Source organism: Diachasmimorpha longicaudata, chromosome 3 (genome assembly GCF_034640455.1).
Source record: "Diachasmimorpha longicaudata isolate KC_UGA_2023 chromosome 3, iyDiaLong2, whole genome shotgun sequence".
In the NCBI taxonomy this organism is placed as follows: Eukaryota; Metazoa; Arthropoda; class Insecta; order Hymenoptera; family Braconidae; genus Diachasmimorpha; species Diachasmimorpha longicaudata.
In genome coordinates this window covers 10,350,718-10,377,274 of record NC_087227.1, presented here as the reverse complement: position 1 = coordinate 10,377,274, position 26,557 = coordinate 10,350,718, and the positions used below count along the sequence as shown (strand labels likewise).

Here is a 26,557-nt window from a genome sequence, read left to right as displayed (position 1 = left end):
GTCACAAACTCTGGGTGATGGGCTGAAAGCTCTTGGCTTCATCCATCAACAAAGGCGCATAATAGAGGAGTGTGCTTGCAGCACGACATGAGTCTGCAGACAATGAAAAAATAGGTTTAAGATGACCGGTTTGAACGGTGATGTCGACGACCTGGTTGGAGTCATCGGGTGAAACTTTGGCTTGTCTCCAAACTACATCTAAATTTCAAAGATCAGGGACCCCAGTGCATTAAACTCATATACAACGTCTTTCATAAAGACATAAATGAGTCTGATGAAGGATCATATTTGAAATTCCTTCTGCATCTCAAATGAATCACCAAGAACATTTTCATCATGCAGTTTTTCCCCTCGTAAATTTCTAAGCGACAGGGACATGAAAGAGGCTGAGTAAAAAAGTATAATTGCTCATTTCGAGGCTGACGCCAAGAATTTGCAAATTATTCCACCTCGCAAGAGATCCGGTAATTTTTGACTGAATGGAGAGAGAAATCTGGCAAAAATTGGTGTAATTCTTCATCGAGACATAGGATGTACCGCAAGGGACAGAAGGGGGAGGGAAACTCTGAAGAAGTTATCTCAAGTATTGAAATATTCAGATGTGGAGAGAAGTTGTGGTTGGTACGACAAAAGTTACGCAAAATGACGGCCAGGGAAAAACTCCTGTGGTAATTTTATTGAGGAAAACGTGAATTCTTCCCTGCATTGTTAAAATTTCTCAAAAATTTCCAATAATTGCACCTTAATTGCTCTAGACTTTTTCACAGCCAGGGGATAGCGATTTTTTGCAGTATCTAGACTACACGGAAGGGAATGTTCAGCAAAAATTATATTTCCGTAACTGCAGGGCAAAATGTGGTTAAGAACAATTTTACATGACTATTACTGAATTTTTTCAGAACCTTTCTCTCCGTCTAGAATTATTCCAGAAAATTTTTGTCCGTCTGCATGGAACCCTAATTTTGCTAAGTTTAGCAATAATTTTCCCTGAATTTTGCATAATTTATCCTGCGACTCGTTCAAGGAACAGTGCGCCCTAAATTTTTTTTCCCATTGACGAAATACACAAATTTTCGAGGAAGTTTATTTTACTTTTCAATGTATTTTTCTCTGCGTGTGAGGTATCAATAATTAGAGTGGTGCATTGCAGTCAACATTCACAATTCACTGAATTTTTTCACATCCACACTACAATTTGGGTACAAGAAAATTTTTGAATAATCGTTTCAAGTCAGGCGACAGACTTTACCTTGGTTAATGTGCCTCGATATTACCCTCGTAACCTCGGGTTCAGTATTTCTGGCCTTGAGTATATCCGTGTTCCTTACTTCCCCCCCGTGTTCACTGAGTCTCGTGACCCTCCGGGCCCGACATCCACTGTACTTTGTATTCACCCAAAAAGGTAAAAATAATTGCCGGACATGTTCACTCGAGCGTGAGGTACGGGTTGAAGAAATTATTATCGATGTGGCTTATATTACCACATTTATGAACTCATAAATGCGAGCAAACTCACACGCGAATGCCACCTAACCAGTTGATGACATTTATCTTGGAGTAATTGATCTTGAAGTAATTGATTCCAAAATCACCCGGATTTTTCGATACCGTTGGTCCGGTTCTGGAAGGTCCCTTGTTGCCAACCTGTCAATAAATAAATACCAATCTTGGCGAACATTTTTTTTGTATCGTAATCATGGCATGTCAACATCTCTCAGGTACATCGTCTACAGGGATGTACCTCAAATGGAAAAAATCCATGACGTGATCACGGCGCCATTTCTCCCTCCCATGCGACGCTCTAGGAACTTCAGGCTATTAAATTAATTCAATTATGTCTTCCCTTTAATCTTCAAGACTTTCAGACTCTCCGAACGTTCAGCCTTCCAGAACCTATTTAAAGGGTTTACCAGGCTTTTTCGTGTGGTTGCTCCATTTTACTTAGAATAAATTAATTACTTTTAAAAGGACAACGCGGTAGGGGTCTGAATGATGGTTTTTGCGGTTCCTAACACAACGGATTTCCCTGTGAGGGTCAGGTTACCCCCTTTCATTCACATGATTGCGATACAAAAAATAGTCAGGTCGCCCTCCTTATGTGCGAATTCAGTAATATTTCTCCTCTTTCCACTGAATCCTAGAATATTGATGTTTTATTTTCGTTCACACCGTTTGATTCTGTATATTTTGATTGGCATGACGGGAGACACTTGGAAATGTTGGAAATTTTTAGGATACAACAACATGGAATTATTATTTATAGTGCACGCTATTGAACAGTACAGTTCGAAAATGTATTTTGTGTCCACGGAATTCAGTTTGAAGCTTCGGATTAGAGGTTCACTGGAGCTTAAGTGCTTCAGTACCAGCGAAACGTGTCACTGAATCAATTCGCTTCAACTATGAATGAAGCTTTAGAGATGTCAATTGATTCAATGGGATTTGAAAGACTAAAGCCACTGGTGTCAGAGTAATTTTGAATTCTGAAGGGATGGACTGCTCGATTTTCGATTAGCACGGAATGGAAAAAAGGTAGTTGGAAAAATGTAAAGGCTCAGGCTCAGGCTCAGGCTTGATCGAAAGCGTGCTTGATCGACATAAAGAAATGAAGTTAAGTAGGACAAATTTAACTTGTAAATTGGTCTGGCTTAGGACGAATTAATTTCTTTCTCGTACAACTCAATTTGCTAATTTGTGAGAGCAACCGCTCTTCCATTTTAGCGCAGAAAGTCACGTCGAGGGTGCGATCGTGCAGTGGCTGCCAACGAGCGGAATCTGAGATAACATCGGCAACCCTACGACAACATGACTAATCATTTCCTGACAAAGACCCCCCACTGTCACTCAACCAACAAAACTATTACAATTTATCGTGTGAAAATAGTTAATACGAATTATTTCATTAATTTGCTTTAACCAAATTTCAGAAATGGCAATAAAATGTAGCAGAAAATTCCTCTCAACTTTTTTATAAAAAATAAATATGGTATAATGGAATTCGCTTTGCCTCTTCCCCAAAATCGCTCTCGTCAGCAATTTTATAGAATTTCGTGAAGAATTTATTTGAGAGCAGAATTCTCGATGCTACAAGTATGTGTACACATCACTTGACCCTCATGTCTCTAAGATGATGCTTTTTATCACGTTCCTCCTTTCTCTTCTGTTGCAGGTAAACGCATGGACGAAACTACCGAGGAATAGATTTGGCTGATCACAACCAAAATATCCACTAACCATTAGGACATCAGATGGACCCAATGATGTGTGATTTTCTGATCAACAAAATCACGGAATGTGTCGTGATAGTGATTGTTCATGTATCGCGGGTTTAACCGGTGGTGGGAAAAAATATCTCATAAATAATTCATTAAAAGTTGAATGTGCGAATGTCGGTTATTGTGAATGTGGGAAGAAGAGCTGTGGAAGAGCGCTGGCTGTGCAGTTATCATCATCGTCATATTTAGGAGGAAGAGGTGGTGGAAAATTGTGCGAGAACACGAGCGGTCCACATTCGGCCCGCCACCCTGGCGGTATGGTCCTTTGGGCCGCTATACTATTCCTTCATGGAGCTGGATTCGTTGGTAAGATTTTTCAAAACAAAATCCCCGCTTTTCGCTCCCATCCCGGATTTTTTTCAATTAAAATTCCAGAATCACGAACCAAATTAATTGACAGGCCAAAAACAGAGTATACTCGCGAATAGAAAAAATATCTGTCGTTAGAATATCCTTCTGAAATATTTGGAAGGGTCCCCTGATTTATCTGGTGACCCAAGAAAAGCCATAAAAAATATTTGAAAGATATTCTGAAGATAAAAATTTTTCTACGTGAGATTTCACGTCGGTTATGATGAAAAAAAAAATATTTTGCTCCTGTAGGATCGATGACAGGTATTCCTGGCGTACCAGAAAACATAACTGTCATGTTTCTGAATCCAACATCAGTAAGAGTATCCTGGAGCACCAGCCAGGTCGACCAAGTGGAAAAGTACGATGTGACATACAAACCAACCGATGCAAGGTGCGTGCATGTCATTACGCTGAGTCTAATTAAAATTACACTCTCCATCTATCTCCCTTGATATTTACTTTTTCTAAGCCTCACTTCCCCTCTAATCACAGTACCTCCTGATCAATAGCTGAATCGATAATAGTGAATTGACTAATACCATCCTCATAAAAATTCAACTAATAAAAAATAATTATTATTATTGATGAACACTAATCTGTCACTTTGATTAGCGCATTTTAGAAATAGTTGAGCTTGAGTTGTGTCTTATGTAATAATGAATTTCGGTTATTTTGGCGGCGAAGGAATTTTACTATTGACAGGTACATAAATGCGCTTTTTCCAAAAGTGTGAATATTTTTAGATTTATCTATTGAAATGCTAGTTAGAATAGTTGAATTAGGCTGACGAAAATAGAAAATTTCAATAGTTAGGTCTGAGTAACATGCCTTAATGATCTTAATGGGCTATTTTTATCGTGCGACACAGGGAAGATTTCAGTGACAGGTATTTTTAAATCAACCTACATATTCGAGACATTTCTGTTGACGATCTAGATATTAGAATAGTTTAGGGGTGCTGCACCAGTTATTGGTATTATGAAAAAAGGAAAAATATTATGAATAAAAGAATTGGGTGAATTCTGAAGAAGACGCGGCACTGATGGGTAGATGGTAGAAAAATAGAAGTAGATGACACTCGTCAAAAAAACTGCTTTCCTGTTTAACTAGCAGTTATCAGAGAAATATTCGGAATTCTCAGGCAAGTGAACAAAGAGCAAATCCAAGAAGATTCAGGGATCTTTCAACTATGGGGAGGGGGTAGGACATACCACCTTTTAGACCTTCGGAGGGATAGGGGAAGAGGAAAAAAAATTGTGTCATAGTATTACTATGAGAAAGACAACGGTGAAGGTAGTTGGAATATATTAGAGTCAAAAGTGTAATTAAAAAAGAATCAGAATCATTTTGGAAAGGTCAAAGTGTCCAGAAAAATTTTATTTGAAGTTAATCAATTACAAAAAAATTATTATTCGAAAGTATTTCGTTGGAGAAAAGGTGCAAACTGATCTTGAATCTTCTTCAATTGCTCAGAGAATACTTTATTTCATTAAAGGAATTTTCACAATTCCGAAATTATTCTCACGAAGCATTTTCCATATCACTTTAAAGAAGTGCAATAGAAAAAACTTGGAAGTACCGAAATCGTCCAGCAATCGAGCTGCGAAGGTTTCACAAATAATAATTTCGTTTATAGATAAGTCTAAAATTCCATCAAATTACTTCTCATACAAACTCGAACACTGGACGATTCACCTCATAATCAAAAGTCTAGAACTTTCCAGTTTGAATAGTTTTTGAAAAAAAAAAATATTTGGAGAATAAAAAGACGAAATAGCATAATCATCTAGTAATTGATCGTTTCTTTTCCGACGTAGGAATGAAACCATCGATCAGTACTATGAATCTTACAATGAAACATACAACGAAACGTTCAGCCTAACATACTACGAACCGTACAATGAGACGTACGATGAAAGGTACTAATTTTCTTTGTCAAAAGAAAAAATCAGCGCAAAAAGATAGTAATAAATTCAATGGCGTGTTCATTTTGCTTTTGACGTCTTCATCTCTCAAAGCGATAGTTATTATTAGGAACATCAGTCATTGCTTCAAATATAAAATCTGAGGAACATGTAAAAATTGACAATTAAATTATGTTCATTATTTTCCTCTAACTTATGGTATTTCAATTTTTTTTGCGGCGAAGGAACGATACCAGTGACAGGTACTTTGGGCTTTAGAACAAAAATGAATTACCCATGAAAAAAAAAACCCATAAAATGTCAGACATGAATATGTATTAACTTTATTCAATTGTGCTTGTATTAAATTAGTGGGCTTTAATCGAATCCAAAATGCAATCCCTTATGTTTCGTTTTAGTAGTTATGCGTTTGTGTGCCAAAAGATGAAAGACAATTAGTTCATGTATTCGTCGACCAAATTGTGTATTAATGTTTATTTATTAGAATTCAAGATATCTGATTATTTAGAGTTCACGTTCAATAATTACTTACACACAGAAATAAAAAAGTTTTAGGCATTGAAAATTTATCCTCAAAGAGTATTTGCCATTGATCAACAATATTGGGATTACATTTTAAATAATTATTCACAAGAACTTGAAACGTGTCGCCCGAGATTATTTAGTTTATAACTAAATAACCACTTTTAGGGCTGTGCTATTCCATTCGCAAAATATAAAATAATAATATTAATCATTCTACCAATTATGGGGTAATCTTTAAGGTGAAGTCCGTCTCATTAACGAGCAAAATGAATAAATTGATAATCAGTCACCTGTACGTGGAATCACGTAGCGATTGCAATGTTCGATTATTGATCCCTTTATCCTAATTCGGTTACCATACCGACCCTGTGACTCTGGTCACCTCCACGGGGATTGGCACTGCATTATGCAAGCTCTAGCGTTGCCAAATTTACTTTATATGGCTCAAAGCGTTCAGCGAATTTCCCTCAACGACGCAAATAATGGACAATTTTCCCAACACAGAAGGAGAAAATTGATTGTCGCTAAAGTTCCCGTTCCTTAGGGATCGAAAAATAGGGTAAACACACCACCATTGCAGCCTAATGAGGTCTTGGCCTTTTTAAAAACCGATAGACTGTCTATGCATTCAATAAGCCCTTCTGAAAATATTTTATGCTATCAAATCTTGGTTTTCCGATCAATAACGTTCGATAAGTCTTCTGCGTTCGAAGAAAAGAGAGAAAAATATTCAAATAATATTTAGAAAAATATAAAAATTGTATTCGTTAACAGGTTTTGTAGTGCTTTTTTATAGGCGCCAAAAAATCTGGATCCCAGATATAAAATGGGGAGACTCTGGACTCTTTCCGGATTAAGTGAAAGAGAAAAACATTGGAGCGCTTTCTCCGGATGTTAACGGAGACTAGGAAGCTCTCGGGTCGAGCATAAACGCAATAAGGTCTGGTTTACGATAAGAGGGGAAGATGTTGAGCGCGGTAAAATTACCAGCAGATAATTTATCAACCACGCAATTTTCAAATCGTTAAATAAACACTCGAATAGTCCAGGAGCAATGAGAACAGATCCCAGATGTTTGTGAGATAATTCGTGAAAGGTTTAGAAACTATTTACTTTTATTTAATTATATTGCTACCGATATTATTGGTATAATCTAATGGGATTATTCGATTATTAATTGAGAACTCAAGTAATTAGATAACTGAACTCCAACGCTTGTCTCCAAAAATCCTCTGCACCACTTTTCCAAACATTTCACTGATATAGAATTTGTCTATCGGTGGAAGCTTTCAAGATTGTTTTTATGATCATGTAGTGCGTGCCTCACCTTGTTCCAATTCCATTATCTATTTTCCAGGAAAAAAATGTATGCTCAGAGAAAATAGTGGACTTCAGTTTTGATGAGCCATAACATTGAAATTATCCATAATGAACTTGATAAGAAAAATTTCCCTCCCAATAATTTATCCATTTCTAGTTCATGAAAGAAACATTCACAAAATAATTATCCTTTGGCTATAGTTCTAGCATACATTTGTTTCAAATAATCGTTATCGTATGCAATTGCATGACAACAATGTACGGAATTGAGTTTAATGTTTCAATCAATATTCATCATATCACAATAGCGCGGTGGTTAGTTACAGGATGGTGCGGTTGGTCGCAGGGAACAGCGACGCTGTCACACTCAGCGATCTCCAAGCTGACACCCAGTACCAATTGGTGATCACAGCTGTGAGAGGAGGCAAGAAATATCGAAGTCGACCGATCGTCTTCCGTACACTCGGTAAAAAACCAGACAATATCAGAATTATGTTGAAATTGAAGCGAATAACATTGTCGGGAAGGTAATTGTTGGTGACCAAAGTCGTGATAAAAAAATCCTCAGGACGAGGGGAGCTAAGCAATATCGAAGTCATCTGATCGTTTTCCGCACACTCCATAAAAACGTGTAGATGATTGTACTTATTTTTTATCGTAGATCTAAACATTTGGCCCTCTGACTTTGCCAAGTCATAGTGAGGGGAGAGTACGTTATTGTGAGTCCTGGGGAGAATTAGGGGAGAGTATAAGAGCTATTGAGGAAGTGCGAAATACAGCACTTCCTCAATAAACTCTCCAACACTGAGGGAAAAAATATTTCTGCCAAATAAATGTGGCTGTCGCCATGAAAAAAAAAGTTTATTACTTTGATGACATCAGAGTTATGTAGGTTCAGCTAATCTTGACCAGATTTATCATGTTTTGAGAGCAAATTTTATCCCAGTAGTAAAAAAAATCCCATCAGCATAATAGAAAAAAATTCCAGTAAAATTGCTTTAAATGGAAGATGAAATTTTGTTGCCAGTATTTATTGTGGAACGGTATTATTAAATTGAGGAAACAATCAGACATCTGGAAAAGTATACGGATGGCAAGAGTCTCGGTGCAATAAAAATCCTACTTGAAAAAAATTAGTGACTTGAACGAAGTACGTGGTAAGTATCGGTAAGAGAAATAAAATGAAATGACCAATTGATCTGTGGGAAGGCTCGTTTTCTTGATCTGCTCATACTCCACCTTATTCCCTGCGTTCATATTATAGAAATATAAATGAAGGTTTAATTGATTTTCAGAGCCACCACGAACCTCTCCACAGCAGGATGCAGCAGTCACAGGAGGTCCCATACCACCGCCTCCACCATCATCACAACAGCCACATGCTTATATCCAAGTAAGTTAATAATAGAAGTTTACGAGACTCAGAGCACATAAGAGATAATAACGTGGGGTTCCATGAAGAGTTATTGGGCTATTCAGATATTTTAAGATCACCTTCTCGTATTTTTTATTCGATCTCCATCGGATTTTTTTTTACTACGAGCGAAATATTTTGGTTGTTTTCAAAATTTTTTATACGCGAGAGGGACTTTAAAGATAGAACAAAATACAAATTTGTCGGCATTTCAAATAAACAGGTACCAGAATATCTGAGTAAATATTTGAAACCCAGATACATTTCCGTTCTAGTCATTTCTGCTGCATGTGACTGTGTTGTGTGGCTATGGGGATATTGGTAATTCTATATTTGAACAACCGCAAAATAATTCACCAATTATGTAGTTATTGTACCTGTGTCGCAACGGAAACTTCGATTATCCTGAAATAGGAAGCGGTATCGATTCTGCTCGTGACCGAAACAATTACATTGGAAATTCCGTGATAATTTATGTAAAGATCGACTATGACATTTCAAGTTGAACGATTTCCATTGTTTCCTTCAATTGGGATAATCATAACGGGGAAATTTGGCCCAATTGTCAGCGGCAGGGATACCCAAAGAATAGAGTGATTAAGTCATTTTCAGTGCTCTGTAACCGCTATTGTGTATTATATATATCGAGGCTCCATCGATTTGGCCGATGTCACCATCATCCGATACCATATGCATGTCAATATACATTCAATAATCGATGGTATCACGTCGAGGCATTCAACAGGTAATAATTAGAATATTATTGAGGCTGAATTTCATGAAGCTAACTTTGCAATTAGAATATAAAGACAGGAAATGACAAAAGGGCTGATCGTACCCTAAATCAAGACTTGAAATCCTATCGTTGGAGGGGTAGGACCCATTTTTTTATTAGAGACACAGAAGGCATTTACCTGACATACTTCTGTATTTCATGTGTCATCGAGTGCCTGAAAAATTAACTTTCCTTGCTGAATGGAGAAATTGATTATTTGCAAAAAATTACTGCCCACGGGAATCGTAAAACAAAAAAGTTTGGATCACCAACTCCCGAACATATAAGTTTAGTCATAAAATTTTACCGCACTTTCATATCCACTGGGATATTGCGCCTCAACTATATCGAGCCACAGTTGTGCATAACGTTTTGTTCTGCTGGATCCAGTATATCTTGGCCTGAAGCCATTCATCTGAAAATGTTTTTTTGCAGAAATAACGATCGGTCATTTTATCGCGCAATAATTTCCACATCTGGTGCGTTCAGTTCAAGTTGCCATTGCATTTTTCAGAAAAACAGAAATACTTATTTCTTCAAAAGCTAGGAAACAATGGATATCATGGCAGTGCAAAAGCAAAAGGGAATTCATAAGAAAAAATGTTTTCGTCCCGGGACTATTTACTGACTGTGAAAGAAATTACGTGGCATTAATATATTTTATGGGAATATTTATATAGATTTCCTGGTGGGCAATAAATGTGCTTGGCAAAAAGATTTTTTTTTGCTCACTTCAGCTCGCAGATTCAAACAGCATTTCTGCTCGAGTCCCCTCACAGTACATGGTTTCATAAGCTTCTCTTTTATACACTCAATTCTTATTGAAATGCTCGATATACATAATTTTTGTCCCACGCAGAGATACATGTTTCAAAGAATTTTCCTCAGTTACGTGATTTTATTCCAAATCCTATCGTGATTTTATTCCAAATCCTATCGTGTTTTCAAAGGCTTCTCCAGCTTGATAAAGCAATGAGATTAGTTTCGCAACGATGTTTTCATAATTTTTCCCGCCCCTCGACAGGTTCTTCCCTCAAGATGAGGTTTTCCCCAGCCCTTCGACGGATATTGCGGTACCCGGGGTTGCGTGGTAGAGTCGAAATAAATCGTCCAGACCCGAAGGGGTATACGAGGAGGGAATAATTGAGGGGAACCTATAGTAGGTGCACGGGAGCAATGACATTACTGCCAACTAATATTATCGAATCTGGTGTTTGCTTGTTCATCAGGTACGTGGAGTGGAAGTTGGGATAGTAGTGATGGTCTTACTCGTATGGGCGGGTGCGATAGCCCTGTTCTTCAACCGATGGGGGAAGATACGTATGTTGTTACCTTATCAACCGGACTACAAGGAGCAACTCAAAGTACCCGGGACTGGAGTATGCACAGCAGCAAATGCTGCCTGTACACAGCACTCTAGTCAACATGCCTGTTCACAGGTAAGAGGCATTGATCTATTCATACACCAGTTATACTCGATTATACATATATAGGACGATATATCAGATATATTGAATTATTTAATTTTGAGTGCCATTCGATTGCGCATCGCTTCATGATTCGTGGATCAATCATACTGCTATTCATGCAGAAATTGTGGTTTCCTGATTTCAGAATCAAATAGGTTTTTACATAACATGTGCGAAATTAGATTGAGTGCTGTGTACACCTGCAGTTAAGGGAACAGATCAGTCACGACTTCATGTAATTTTTTTTAACTCAAAACTCACCCCCTGAGGACGATTAAGTCAGAGCATTTTGTTTTTTAATTTTCTAAGTATAATTTTAAACCGGGTTCAGATGAAAATTGCGAAACGTTCTGGACAGATTGCGTGAATTCAGCAAAAATTATGCGACAGTTACGTAAAATTTTCTACAACCGCATTCACCTCCAGAATTACGGAATTGATACGTAATTTACATTGATATTTCTGTCCGGGTGTCGAATAAAATTGGATTAAAAATTTCTCGCCTGACAGCAACTACCGTCGACAGTTATAGGACCACCTAATGCAAAAGTTCAATGGTCTGATGGACGAAGAGAAATAGTGCAATAAAAAATACGCGAAAGCTCCGTAATTCCCGAGTGAAAACAAAGGTCGGATAAAAATTACGGAGGGTCCGATGAAAAATATGGAACTTCCTGGTCCGTAAAAATTATGTAACTCCCTGTATACTATTTACGGAGCGCACCCTAGGTCTTATTGGACCCTTGGTAATTTTTCTAGGAACAAAACTTACCCCCTCGCAACGCAATACAATTTGGATTCTCTCATGACTGGCCTGTTCACCTTATTACAGAAGTTTTCTCCTGAAAAACGATCAATAATACGCACTGTTGAGCTAATCCTTTCAATTGACAAACTACTCTACGTCTAGAATTACTAAAAGAATAATTAAAAAGCACGATGATGCGGGAGATGAAAAATTATTTTTCTTAACTCCACCAAGTACATAGAAGAAAAATTCTATAATAAGATTATATACAATATGAGATTAAAATCTGCGCACAGAGTATTTGTTTAATATGAAAAGACTCCTGAAAATATCACAAAGTATTCACCCTCTTGTTATAGTAGAACAATTATAATTGTTACTGAGTTTGGAAATGGCTTTTTCAAGCTTATCTAGACGTATCCAATCACTCTATATTCTGCCCTGGGCAGGAAGTGTCAGTAGCGGCAATTGACTATTGAATTGATGCTCTAATGAGAAATACTGCCAATATCAACTGCAGTATCACTTCCAAATCACAATTGTGTATTTAGAGGACGTATTCCTTGATCGTTGTCTATTGCAAATGAATTATAGTGAATATGAAATATTATCGAATCGTTTGAAAAATATAAAATTAACAAGAGAACCGAAAAATTAACTGACTTTTTGGAAAATATTTCATTAAGATCTTTATTAGAATTTATTCTATTCACTATAACTCAGAGAGAAAACATTTATTGACAATTTCCCACGGACGTCTCTGACTGAAACTCAATTCGAAAGGGAATAAATTTTTTCTCTCGATTGAAAAGTTAGTTTTAATGATTAACAAACCAACCCGCACAGGAAGAAACAGAATAATTACAGCTACGGTGTATTTCTCTCTTTTTTTTACCGAATTATCTGTCTCCGTCGGACGGGTGACGAAACATAAATGATTAAAAAAATGGGCACATGAAAAATGAAAATCAAATAAAAAAAAGGTAATGACTTCATTGTCGGATATGGTGATGCAGTGCGGGGGAGGGGGCTGTGGAGTATTGGACCAGTGCTTTCACTATCCAAGAAGAACACGTGAGCCAAGAGAGTGCGGCTGCCAATTTGCTCTACTGCACAGGGCGGACGTCGCGTGACCATCGGTACTGATGAAATTTCAATTAAAAATCAAAGAAACTCAAAATTTTCATTATGTTGAGCGGATTAAACTTATGATGACAGTATTATTTTTCTTTCTTCAATTATTTCATTCGCATATGCTGTAAATGACAAATGCCAAGTTGACTAATTAAGGTAGTAGAAGTACTCTTTCTCTGATTTTGTAAATTTACTATTTTTATTACTGGAATTTGGAGTTCCAGAATTCCCCAGCAACTTTTTAATATTGTTCGTTGTACAGGGATATTCTGGAACGAAGTGATGGGTTAAATTATTATTGGCAATCCGAATTTTAAATGATATTTTTCTAAATATCCTTCTGAACATTCTCACTGATCTGATGAGATTGACTTGTGCTATTCTATGTATAATTATTTTGTTACTTCAATTTTTTCCCTTTTGTTCAATATCTACCCTGATTCATTTTATTTTTGTAGATATATACTCTCACGATTTCGTTACATTAAACATTTTATGATAATTTTCTTCTAACCTGAATAAAGTGAGGCAAAATACTCCTTATGCAATTGCCAGTAATTTTTTTCGTACATTTCTGTACCCCGCTCTTTATTATTATACTCATTATAGCTAAAATATAGCCAATTTACTTAATAAATGAGAATTGTGTTAATATTAGCCCCATTTTTTCCTCATTTGATTATTTATCCTTCTTATCTTTCTTTTTCATCTTATTTCAGCCAGAATATGGGGAGAATCATGCAAATGGAAATTTAAAACATGACACGGAGATTATTCTAAAATTGGAAAATTATCCCCGGACTGAATTTTTTAAATAAAATCTTCAGTCTCGTCCCTCGTATGGTTCGATATAGATCTGAATGGCGTATACTCTCAAGGAATTTTAAAGTTTTCCCCCTTTCGCCAAATTTATGAACCGCTCATCGATGGGCCCTACGTCTCCACATTTTTGACTTCCTATACCTGGATACCGTCCTCGTGGATGCGTTCGTCACATCTTTCCATTCGATCTTTTCAATTATTTGAATATTCAAATGATTCCAATAATTCATATAATCGTATAGATTAAATATTCTGGTTCCTAAAATTGTGGAGCCCATCAGACCACGTAAAGCCTGCAAAACTACCTTAATTAGCATCAGGTCTTTCATTCTTCATTCACAATAAATATTCAAATATAGGAATTGGAATTTCCGAGACAATTCTAACGCCTCGATCCGCCGTTAAAAAGAACACGTATCGACTGAAACAAGGTGAGTATATATGTACCGGATTTACAAGCAATAATTCACTGGTTGTCACATCATTCTCTGACAATTCACGTGGGTGGTCGATTGATGTCAGGAAGTGGTGCGTCCACTTGTGAATTACAATGCAGTATTAAACTTCGGCACAATATATACCATCTGAGACAAATCTCGACTGACAATCAATGCACAAAATGCCTCGAGTTGATAATTTTACTCTTTCCATAACTAGAAAAAAAAATTTTTGAATTTCTTTACTAACACCATTAGGCACTTGTCAGCACTTTTGAAGAAGTTTTTTTGACGTCACGCTTGTAACACTTCGACACATGTGAATTTATTTTAATGAAATTAATCAGTCTACTGTGATGGTACTCTCGAATACGAGACAAAATATGGCAAAAACATATGCTTACTTAACGTTTATGGTATTGACACCAGTTCACGTTGAACAAAGTCATTGGAGTTACGAAAAATCATTGAACAATTAACTGTCAATTCGGAGGATAAATTAATTAATTGGAATTAATGACTCGGCAGTCCTGATTTACAATTTTCATCCTTCCATCGAGTAATGTAAACATTAAATGTTTTACAAGCTCATGCTTTCCAAGGTTGAAACTATCTCCTCGACCTCAATCAATAAATCGAATGTTATCAGTGGCGCGAGACCACTTCAATGTAACATACTATAACATTGAGCCAGCGGTTCCGGGAACTGACTTTTAAAAATTAAATTAAATTGTCATCGTCAATTTTTCATATCTCCAATACTACCAATACAAGAACAATTCTGATCCACGAATTTTAGAATAAGTATTCAATAAAATCACAGAGTTATTTCTTCTGTGTGCGGCACATTATTCTGAGTACTCTTGTTATTAGAATAATTACAACTATATTTACTAATTTGTTGTTATAATTTTTTGTTATAAAATAGTCGACTAAAATGACGCATTAAATTTCTCTGCTAGAAACAACAAGTACTTTAGGATAGAATAAAAAAAGGTATGCATTATTACTGACAAACGAAAAATATCCGTAAAGGTGAGCCGAAGTGCGGAGAGTCTTGCCGAGACGTCAGAACCGATTGCACATTTCAATCATGAAAATGTGAGGGTTGTATTTCACGTCATGAATAGAAAAAAAAAGATAAAACGTTTCGAGTCTCACTGGGTCATGAATTAATTGTTTAATTGTCTCCACAATTAATCAATCCAGGGAACAATCCCCAATAACTTTCCTTCCTCTTTATTATGACCTCATGAAAGACAATATCATATTAATTACTCCACTTTTTAATGAATATGTTTATTGCGAGAAACCAAAGAGGGAATGAAAGTTCATTTTTCGACTCGAGTCGTTTTACGATATTAGTAATGAAATATGTGTTGGGGTGTTTATTACAAAGGAAATTAGTAGAAGTAAAACATTTACAGCATCTCCACTGGTCGAGCCATCGCGTGGATTCCCTGGACAGCACTGGTGGAGCTGGAGGTATGGCGTGGCCAAGAGCCTCGAGGCCTCGAGTCAACAGTGCCATCGACGTTGCTGGCTTTCTGTCCCAGGTGAGGGCATGTGATCGATAAATTCCATGATAATAGAAATGCTGTCACAAGGTTACTCATTCTCACCTCAGTCCAAAACCACGCAGTCCACGTTCATTCATTTACCTTTTCCACCAGTGGTCATGTTTATTCATGAACTTTTTTCCAGATGCTTTTCTCTTCACGTGGTAAAATTTCGAAGTCTTTCTAAGTCAGGAACAGTCATATTTATTATTTGCGAAGGGGCAGCTGCTCGTTTCATCTATTATTCCAAGGATTATGTAATCCATGAATCAGATTCTTTGCCACTTGAGAGTGAAATGTGTGCTCTTTGCCAAGATCTCCAAAAGGAGATGATTTTCTATGATTTTTCAATAACCATTGAGAATCCATTGAGAAGATATTTGCTTGCAAGCTCCGTGATTTGCAAGCGTTTTAGTTACTTGAAAATTCGTTTGTTTGATTGGACAAATAATTTATCTGCTGAAGGAGATCTTTATGTCAGATGATGGAAACTTCTTTTCCTCTTTGAGTTTATTGTAGAGCTGTATCCTTTCCTCTCTATATAGAGATCACTGTCACAATCCCTGCTTTGAGTTCTCCTCATGACATCCGCATTCACATTCAGGAGACGGAATCGCATTAATCCTAGTACGGCAGCTTGCGAGACTGTAATGATTTACTCTTGCGTGATTAATCCTTGTAATCACTCTCGAGAGGCTCTGCGTATAGAAGCATAGCTTCAGAGCTTCAGCATAAATGGGAAGTCATATTTAGAAGGGTGTGCTTAAAGCTTTGACGTACAATGCTACCATTTGCATATAAAGAATTTATATTTGACGATTTTTCTGATCCTTTGATCTCTATTTGTGTAGTATTTTCCTAGAACTGCCACGTGTGGGTCACCATTAGATACATTAGAAAATCGATGTAAGACGACGATCTAAACAAATATTATGCGATCACGTTTGTGTGATTATCACGCGCTTAGAAAGCACGATTGTCCTGTTTCCCACACGCCCTTATGTCAGTCGAGGGGAATTATTGTTGAATTCTAATCAATTTGGTCGTGCGTCACCACCAACTTCCCTTCTCAAATTGCTAAAAACATTACCGGTATTGGTTTCGAATTCCGGTCCTGATATTTTGGCCATTTCGATGCTATAAACGACGATCAATAGTCGCTCATATTTTCAGCGGCTATTGGAAAGCCTTTAATGGCATTTAAAGCACCTAGCTGCTTCATGATAATGATTATGATGGAGTTAAAAATTGATGATGGAAAAAATGTATTCCTGGAGTCATTAGTTCCCAATGCTACTCCACCACGTTCATCGTTGAAGGAACGATCAGCCGCAGCACTTTCGAAATTTAAACCATAAAAAATAATTTATCATTTTCCCCCAAATTCATTTTTTCCATCAATCGACTATTTTCAATTTGAAAATATTTTCATTTGAACGATTTTACCCAATGACTCAGGACCTTTTCTGATGATATTATTATTTAAATTTGCAGATTGAATTTCGCATCTCGATAATGAACGATCAGAAATGAGTTGAACAAAGCGAAACTATTCTAATGCGCTTTAAAACACCGTGAAACGACCTTCAACGATATAATTTCAGTTAGAAGAGTACCAGCTCCCGTCTCATTAACGTACGTTTCTAATTTATTTTCAGGAATTCCTCCGACGTCACGGCTCTACATCCCGTCTATGTCGGAAGGTTCGCAGTGCAGATAATTTGCCCCTAGCATCATCTGGCCATCAGGATTGCGAACAAACAAGCTGTCATGATGAGTGCATGGAGATGGACAGAGAGAGGGACATATTTCTGCCGAGAAAGAGTGAGGACGATGAGAAATTTGGTGAGACTGACTTCGAGTCGAAGAGACAGAGCAGCTCAGAAAGTGGATCAAAGGATCACACTGATGCACCCCTTATTGAATCCTACCATCAGCAATCCACCTCCAGGTATGATTGATTGATAGTATCATCAAAATTTTCTAGTTAATTCGTGGGTAAATTTCTCTGTGTAAGAAAAATGCTTTTGTGTGCATAAATAAAAATTAATGAAGAGCATGGACTTGATACTGAAGTGAAGAGATATAAGGAATCTGTCTGCTTCAGCAGTGAAGTACTTGTTTTGAAACTAGACCACGATAGTTAACGTGAATACCGTTCAAGGGAAGATGAAACGAAGAATTTGCCTCTTTCGCTGGATAAATCTCGTACATCTGCTCTTCTCGTTTGCTATTTAATTAAAGGAATGGGTCCGTGATTTAAACGCCCCAGGCTAATTAAGAATTTTATAGAGAAATTCACAACTCCTCGTAGTAAAGAGAAATATTTTCATCTCAGATCTCTACGGCAAACAAGTTGGAGCAATTGTTTGAATAAGTTGATTAATTACATCCGACCAAATGAAATGAGCGCTGGTAATTTCATTTAACCCATAACGGAATGATAAATGAAGCAATTTGATCAGGAGAGTGTAATACTATCTTCAGAATTTAGTTGTACTAAAAATGGCCGGATAAAAAGCTCAATTACTTCATGCCCTGACAAAATTCGTATATTATCTCCTTCACTTCAATATTGAAGGTGACAGAGAAATCCTCTAATGATGAATAAATGTTTTTTTTTTTTCAAAGTTCCATTTCAACAAACGGAGAAGTTTCTCGAGAAAGTAAATAATTGAATGCGAATGATGGTGATAAAGTTTTCAATTTAATCTTTTGCGATTTGCAATGCGCTGGACTATTGCAAATAATTGATAATTATTTATTAAAGGAAAGGCTTTTAATTGCAGCTTTCGTGCCGCTCCCTTCTAGAAAAAGTGTTGATAAAGTTCTACTGTAGATAATTGCAACAAAAAACAGTCTGGCAGTGAAATAGTGAAACAGTTTGAATTCATAATAACTAGTTTGACAATTAAATGTTTGTGTTGATGGACATTTAGATTATGGAATTGATGCACACCGAAGGGGCTTTATAAATAGCTAGACATGTATCTAATTGAAACTGTTTCACCACTGCACAGCTCAGTTATAATATTCTGTTCCGTAGGTATTCCCTTGTAGTTGAAATTATTAATTCGAAAATAGTTTATATAGTAGTTTATATCCAGTTTGGACTCGGCCAGTATTTTTATTTGGGAATTTGTAATCAACTCTTCCACTGTTTAGGAAGGATTTTCCAATTGTGAATTGTATTTATAGAACATCAAATGCGGTAATTCTGTTGCAATTAAAAATTCATTAGATTATTAATAATTTTAGTTGTTACTATTTCCCACTCATAAGTTCAGAACTTACTTCGTAGCGAGTAACTAAACTATTGATATAGGTCTGACTAATTTCATTCGGGTGAAAATTGGTAAACCAGAATGAAATTGTTGACTCTGTAAACTTCAACTCCCGGATTTCTAATTCACCGGGGTTTATTTACTTTTAAGATATATGCAATTTCTGGTTCAAGGCTGGACAGAATATTTCACCACGTTGCACAGCAGATGAATGTGGGTTGGGGATAAACAGATTTCCCGTAGAGTAGAAAATGAATCAGCTAATAAATCATTCGATCTCACCCTGTGTTTCATCGAATGTTTCTGAACATCCTGAGGAGTTCATTTCGTTCGCAAAAACGATCATATATTTAAAAAACACAACATAATTGATAACATGTGAAAAAATCGTATATTTGTCATCGTTAATCAATGTCCCCGCAAAATCACAGATATTCGATTTCCTACAGATGTGAAAAAAATTGAACTGTTTGATATCAATAATAGGAAGACTGGTGAGATTATTCCGTTCAACATTGAATCAAAATCATGCCAGAGGTAGACGCATCGATTGTATAACATGAATTCATATCCCTGAGGCTTCCACGTTTGCTTTAGTAGCAACTGCCTGTTCCTCAGGTTTCCCATTCCACTCCTAATTGGAGAGTGCATACAGTGTAGTGTAGAGTTCACAGGGGTATGAATCAAGAAATAAGATACCGAGCGCAATCAAAAAAGAAAAATACGAATACGAAAAAATTCCAATCACATTATCATTATACGTAAATTAATTGAACGTTCATAGAAGACAAAATCGCATGAACCCGTTTTCTGGCAGGTTTTTTTACGGATTTTATATACCCTGAAAATTCACTGATGTGCGAACAGGAGAACAATTCATTCAGTTCGTTGGAGAAGAATCGTTGCCCCAAAAATTTGCTCGCATTCGTACGAACTGGTCTAAAATAAAACCGGAGAGGTTCCGCGGGTCACGAGACAGCTATCATAAAATTTCCACTTTTGTCGAGCCGTTAAAAAAGTTCATTTCATTTTATAGAAGACATTGTGACTGAAGGAGGATCCAAACATTACGATCCACTTTTTTTCAACTTCTCAGATTCGCTGTCCCTTTCCTATTTCACGAGCTATCACCAACCTGACCCTTTTTTTATATGTTGGGTTCCGTTGCTTTATTTATCTTTTCACTTTTACTCATAAAATTAAATCGAAAAAAAGGGTAGAAGAATTGGGAATTCTATTTTCGATCACCGATGCATCAATTTTCGATTATTGATATAAACATGTGGTAGATCCTATTATTTATCAGACCGCTTATTCTAAATAATATAATCACCTAAATTCGCGTTGATAAATTCAGTTTTCAAGTAGCAACAGTAGCTAGTCAACTTCCTCATTATGGAATTGTTGATTACTCCCAATTTCCGTCGGCCTAGTTAGTACCTAATGCCAGTGAAGTTGTAGATTTCATGTAAATATGTAAATATTGGATTTTGAATGCAAATTAATTATCGTGGTGGTTGCTCTGTAATCTCTAACGATATTCTAGGAGCACCACTCCAGGGAACAGCACAACAACGTCCATCTCAGGAGTAGGAAGACGATTTGGGGGCTGGAGATTTGGAGGTAGTCATGAATATGTCAGATGTCCTGTTCGACAGCCAGCTTCCATAGATGAAAGGTTTTTATAAAAATGAGTCATCAATAGTTTCTCTACTCTTTTTCACGCAGAAAAATATTCAATAAAGACTCCAAATATTCCAAATTATTTTATTTAAAAGATTTAGAACCGCGACAGCTTTCGGAGGGCACCGTAATTCACATCTGAATTTTCCACGACAATTTACAATATCGAGACAAATTTTTTTAGTTAGTTCCCTAATTGGGAATTTATGATAGAGTTGATTGGCAATCAAGAACTGTTTCAATTGGCAACATTTTATTCGCCCCTATTGATCGACCATTGTGGTCGATATTAATAGCAGTAGACATACTCGCCACAAGTTCAGGTAGTTTATATTTGACTTTAGAATTGAAAAAAAAACGACAGTAAAACCATAAAAACGTGTCGATAGAATCTGTCGAAAAATTCGATTTTTCAATTCACGATTGGATATGAAGCTCGACCGTGCGTCAGCGCTACTGTTGCCTAGTTATTGGCTATTTTATTAGCCTCCGCGTTTGTCGGTGATTCCACTCAATTTATACTAGAAGAACAGTGACAAGTTCGGGTCAATACTTCGCGACATTGAGGAAAAGAATCGGAAACCATAAAAAAAATTAACCGGCCGAGTTCAGAGTTTTTCGAGCCCGTTGTCTCATCATTAATTCCTACCCGGAAAAAAAATACTAACAATTCACTAGATAATTGTCTCCACCCCTTTCATCCTCGGGAAAGGCTTCATTAAATTCTGATTACCATAATTTTATTTTAAGGATAAATCGTCGTTCCTGCGAACCAGATTTTACAAGAGTCAAACCCCACCACCCACGTTATTTGCACCATTGCTCAACAGACACCGACAGTCACTCACGAAGCTGCGATTACACAAGATACACGATAGAACCGAATATCGAGACCCAGCACTTTGGTCTGCCAATTCTCAGTGTCAGTGAGCCAAGTCCGCCGGATGAAAAAAATCGCCTCGATGATTATTTGTAGGAGTCGCTTGACGAGGACGTCCTCAAGGAGCTCCTCGTTTAGTCCAGCAATTACCCCTCAATTTTTTTAATAAAGAAAGCTGGTGTTTAAAGTCAATGAATCAATGATCCAGCATTCGAGAGTTAAAATTCAGGGGATACATCCACCGGATTTGGAAAATTATTCTGCGGATATACCGCAGTTGTCAGGAGATTTTATTTTAAAAAAGAAGACAAAGTCTACAACAGACGAATCTCCTGACGAATATTCCCTAGACCTCTTCCTTCCATTTGCAGATATTTTTTTCAGTCAGCATTGATTGCTTCATGCAAATAGTCTACCTCCATGTGGTAAAGTCAAAAAATATCCAGACAGTTAAATGGAGAGAAGATGGAATTATCTTAAAAAATATTTTAATGGTCAGCTATTTGTGTCGAATCAATAACTGCAAAAGGAAAGAGAAGGAAACCTTTTCCCGAAGGACCTCCACGAACGATCAATTTTATCGAAAATCGGTCTGTATATAGTAGTAAAGGTGTATGAAACAAGAAGGATACAATGACCGGTGGAAATACACGGAAATAACGCGACTTTCGTCAATAAAATCTCTGAAATTTCATTAAAATCACTGTTGAAAATAATTGCAACCCATCACATCATTGCTCACGTTAATTTTATGATGAAATCAACAAAACTCTTCCGTTTAGTAAAATTTAAAACTGCTTTTTACAGCCAAATAAACAGATACAAAAAAATCCATCATTTCAACAGGGAAAATAATTATTCCTAACGAATGTCTGTTGATTAAATTAAAATGTCACCTACATGGCGCATCTAAATTTGACAAGAATTCATTAATCATTCCCAAATTTCTGATAATTGGTCCATGTGATGGACAAACTGGTTCAGATGAATTTTGTATGCACATAAAATTTTCAACAGTGATATTGCACAGAGGCCTATAAATATCGAACAAAATTATCAGAAAGTTCAATTATACTACTCCACTGGGAAATATATGTATTGCATGGTTACAACTTCGCTGCATCAATGCAATTCTCCGTCCCCTTCCCCTTTAAACAAATGTCATATGACAGCGGATAAATGCGAAATAATTAGGTCAAAAAAATTAATGCTGGCTATTTTCATCTCAATTTTTTTCTGATAACAAGTAATGATTAGTTTTTCTTAATCATTTTTTTTCTAAATTCGCCCGGATATTTCTGCGGGATTTCAACCGATCAACTCATCTTTAGCACATTTATATAATATGAAAACCCCTTTGAAAGGAGAGGTATTCGGTATTCTTACAGTTTTTAGAAACTAAGACTACTGACACTAAATTCTTTATATTTATATAATATAGAAACTAGCATCTGCTCAAGGTAAATAATTGATGTATAGACTGGGTCCACGTATCATCTTATAACAATCAATTCAATCAATTTTTAAAGCCGTAGCTCCTTTAATTATCAATATTTTTCATTTTTTATTTCGGAACATTTTTGTGTGGCTACTATTAAAAAAAAAATGAGACAAAAATCGTTAGTACCGTTTCTATTGGCCTACTAATTTGGCATAGATCTGTGAATGTATAATAACGTATTCGTGTAATATGTGTGATAAACTACCGGATAAAGATATACGAAAATAATTAATAATCGATAAAGTGTACCGTTAAGCCCCTTCATCAAATGTATATTTCTTCATGATTCACTCATTGGTTTGCAATTCTTCATAATGAACATTACCTTATCCCTAGCATAGCTATTAATTATCATAATGAAGAAAAATATCACTTCCACATTTGTACATTTAATCGCAATTTTTTTGGTAATATAATTGAACTGCTTAACCCAGTCAAGCGGAGGCATCACTGGTGTGGATTGATCATGTAGAATTAATGCAACGAAATCACGCAATGAAGAGTCAATATTCGGAGTGCTGAGATGACGGCAGGAAATTAAAGTGTTTCCTCTTTATAAGTAAAAATTTTCTAAGCCTATAGCTTTACAAATTGAGACCAAAGATGAATCAAACTATTTATGTACAACAACTTGACGATTTTGATGTTACTAAATCTACAGAGATAGACATAACGCGAATATTATAAATAATTCGTCAGTCATTATAAGTGGACATAGATGAGGAAAATCAGAACTGAAATGGTAGAAAGTGATTGTCCAGGACTCGAACGATCTTATAAATAAAAAAATAGAAGTACTGCTTTTGTGGGGAAAATTATTCTCCGCGAGGAAGATCGTTCGATATTTTCTCGTTATTAAAACAACACTCGTCTGTGAGGAAAAACTACTAATCAACAAGTTTTATCATTTCTCTACTTGAATAATCGAACGAATTTCGTAGGGGAAATGAAGCTTATGTGTTTTGAAGTATCTTCTACTCATACTTTTTGATGTAAATAATTGTGGCATATCTGAAATGACTAATATATGATGTATCAATGGTAAGATGGTGGAGAAATTAGCACATAAGAGAATCTATTCCTGACGGAGCATTAGAACCGAAATATTAATTAATATAAACGCATATTATTACATGGACTCTTCCAGAATGAAATCATCAAACGAATTCAAATGACGGAAATGGATTAATTTGGAAATGCGTAATTAATTTAAATATCTTCAGGGGAACAGATACTTAAACTATGTAGAACAAAGACCAAGAAACCGACCTTAATTAAATTTAAAGAAACATTAGCTAAATGACCACTCGATGTCCACCTTTGCGACATCAGGTTTAGAATTTTTCAGGAATAATTAATTCCACGACATTTTTTGTCCTCCCTTTTAATACATAATTACTTATGGTTGGAAGGATTTATTCGATGAAATAAATAATTTCTCATGGTTTTTCATGCTGTTTATTGTTTTTTGTTATTTAATAGTGGATTTTAATTTCGTTAATGATAATGATTCCTCTCATTCTTACAATTTTTTACAACGGTAAATAATTTGTTGCTTCACCGAAATTGAGTGGGACCAAGGGAAGATTGAATATATTTAGAATTAGATGAGAAATTAATAATAATTCTGAATCACAAAAAACCAGCTCCCAAGAGCATATTTAAAAGCGGAAATTTTTATTCAAAAATTGAAACTAAGTGTAAACAGTTGTCTTGAACGGATTAAAATTAACTAAAATTATGGCTTTCAATATTCCCAAATGTAAAGAATGAAAGGAAAATGTTTAAAAATTTTTTATTTAATAATGTTCCAACTATGAATTATGATATTGCAGATTTTTTCCTTATATTTGTAAAATTAAGAAATAAAAGTGCAAAAAATTGTCTTTCGATCTCGAAGTAACAGAACATATAGTTGCCGTAAAGCATTCGACCCTCAACGAGACATATACAACTTCTATATTGATTCCTTCGAGACTCAATAAATAATTCAAGTGCCCACTCGACATTATAAAGCCTCCATAACCCAAATACCTCTCGCTTCCACTACAATCCAAGTTCATGTAACACGATTCAGAAAATTAATTTAAGCAGAAAAAACGACGTAAAAATTTTGCTTTGTTACGTAATATCATGAAAAATGACACTGAAAAATTGACGCCAAAGAGAATTAGAGGCTCCGCAGGGTTTTATCCTTTGGCTAATGTTCTCAATTTTCTTTGTAGAAAGACTAATGACCTGTGTCATTTGGCAATCAACTGTAATAGGGTTGACAATAAGGCGCTTATGGTTGTCTTGGTCCTATTCTTTATTTAATTTTGGGGATTCCCCAGCAGGTGTCCCATCCCTCCTCCTTTAATACCCTACTATTGCATAATGAAGTATTCCATACCAAATAAGGCAACAACTGACCCTCTCCCTTTAAAAATTTTTTCATTACTCATCGAAAATTTTGGTTTATAAATTCTACGCACCACTGACGCCATTACATTTACCTAATTACTAACTTACTAATTACTTGGATGCAACACTATTTTTTGTACTCATGTGTACCAAAATGTGTATTATCGGCAACAATTTTATCATACCCGAAATGTTTCTGTATTGCTAATGTATCTACTTCACTGATAAAATAGAAAAAGAACGAAAAACTGAATATGAGAACAAATCGATATTTGAATAGAGGATTTTATGTTCCTGGAAGTCTAGCAATTTGGGTCTGAATGCAAAATTTTAATGTATTTTTTTATTTTTTTTAAATTAAAGAAAATCATGAACGTCACAGTAAATTGTATGTGTGGGCATTCGAATCACTCATTTTTCATTATTAAAAAAAAATAAAAATATACGTATATCATATTTTTCTTTCGACATTCACTTCCAATACTAAAAAAATTGTCATGTAAAATTCCAATGACATTTTTTTATTGCTGTTCACTTTTTAAAATAACGATGATGCTGAGCAATTTATTCCTAAACTAGTCTTACCCTAAAGATGGAGAACGTAACGTACACAAGGAAATTGTGAGATTAAAAAGAGACATCTAAATAGTATAATAATGATATTTAATACTATGGCAAGTATTGGAGAAATGTACTCCGATATTTACATTAAATATATCTAGATCGCTCTATAAAAATATGATTTGAAAATTGCACATTATATACAGATTTCTTTCACAGCCATGTGAAACATAAATTCGCTTTTAAGATCATTGTTGTCCATATTGTAATTATCTATGCTATAATTACCCAACTGACTCCTGCGATTGTTTTTCACTAAAACTTCCTTGATTATCCTCGATTACACTGTTCGGCTCGGCACATTCCATTGTTTCCAAATTAATTGATGTATTACTTTCCTCTTTCGCCTGGTGTTGAGTGGACCCACTCATACTACTCATTATTTTTTTCCAAGGATCTTCGAGAATCGACGACACATCGAGTATTTC

General features: G+C 35.9%; 2 protein-coding genes across 16 annotated transcripts in view; one reads left to right on the top strand and one right to left on the bottom strand.

Moving 5' to 3' along the window:
• The window catches only part of LOC135160704 (uncharacterized), a 44,591-nt gene extending 18,271 nt beyond the window's left edge, over positions 1–26,320 (top strand). Inside the window, exons 2-15 of one of the 15 annotated variants that reach the window (XM_064117544.1) lie at positions 3,170–3,581; positions 3,879–4,020; positions 4,314–4,331; positions 4,498–4,515; positions 5,447–5,548; positions 5,779–5,796; positions 7,726–7,865; positions 8,695–8,792; positions 10,818–11,027; positions 15,234–15,299; positions 15,626–15,754; positions 17,416–17,708; positions 20,588–20,719; positions 21,475–26,320. In XM_064117544.1, the coding sequence (XP_063973614.1) occupies positions 3,293–3,581; positions 3,879–4,020; positions 4,314–4,331; positions 4,498–4,515; positions 5,447–5,548; positions 5,779–5,796; positions 7,726–7,865; positions 8,695–8,792; positions 10,818–11,027; positions 15,234–15,299; positions 15,626–15,754; positions 17,416–17,708; positions 20,588–20,719; positions 21,475–21,700 (1,881 nt within the window). In that variant the 5' untranslated portion in view covers positions 3,170–3,292 and the 3' untranslated portion in view covers positions 21,701–26,320. Of the gene's footprint in view, positions 1–3,169; positions 3,582–3,878; positions 4,021–4,313; positions 4,332–4,497; positions 4,516–5,446; positions 5,549–5,778; positions 5,797–7,719; positions 7,866–8,694; positions 8,793–10,817; positions 11,028–15,233; positions 15,300–15,625; positions 15,755–17,415; positions 17,709–20,587; positions 20,720–21,474 lie in introns of all 15 variants that reach the window. The other 14 variants (XM_064117543.1, XM_064117548.1, XM_064117545.1 and 11 more) reach the window with 14 other exon arrangements.
• Positions 1–26,557, bottom strand: part of Sprt (sprite) — a 73,088-nt gene that overhangs the window by 43,106 nt on the left and 3,425 nt on the right. The gene's annotated exons all lie outside the window — the stretch shown is intronic.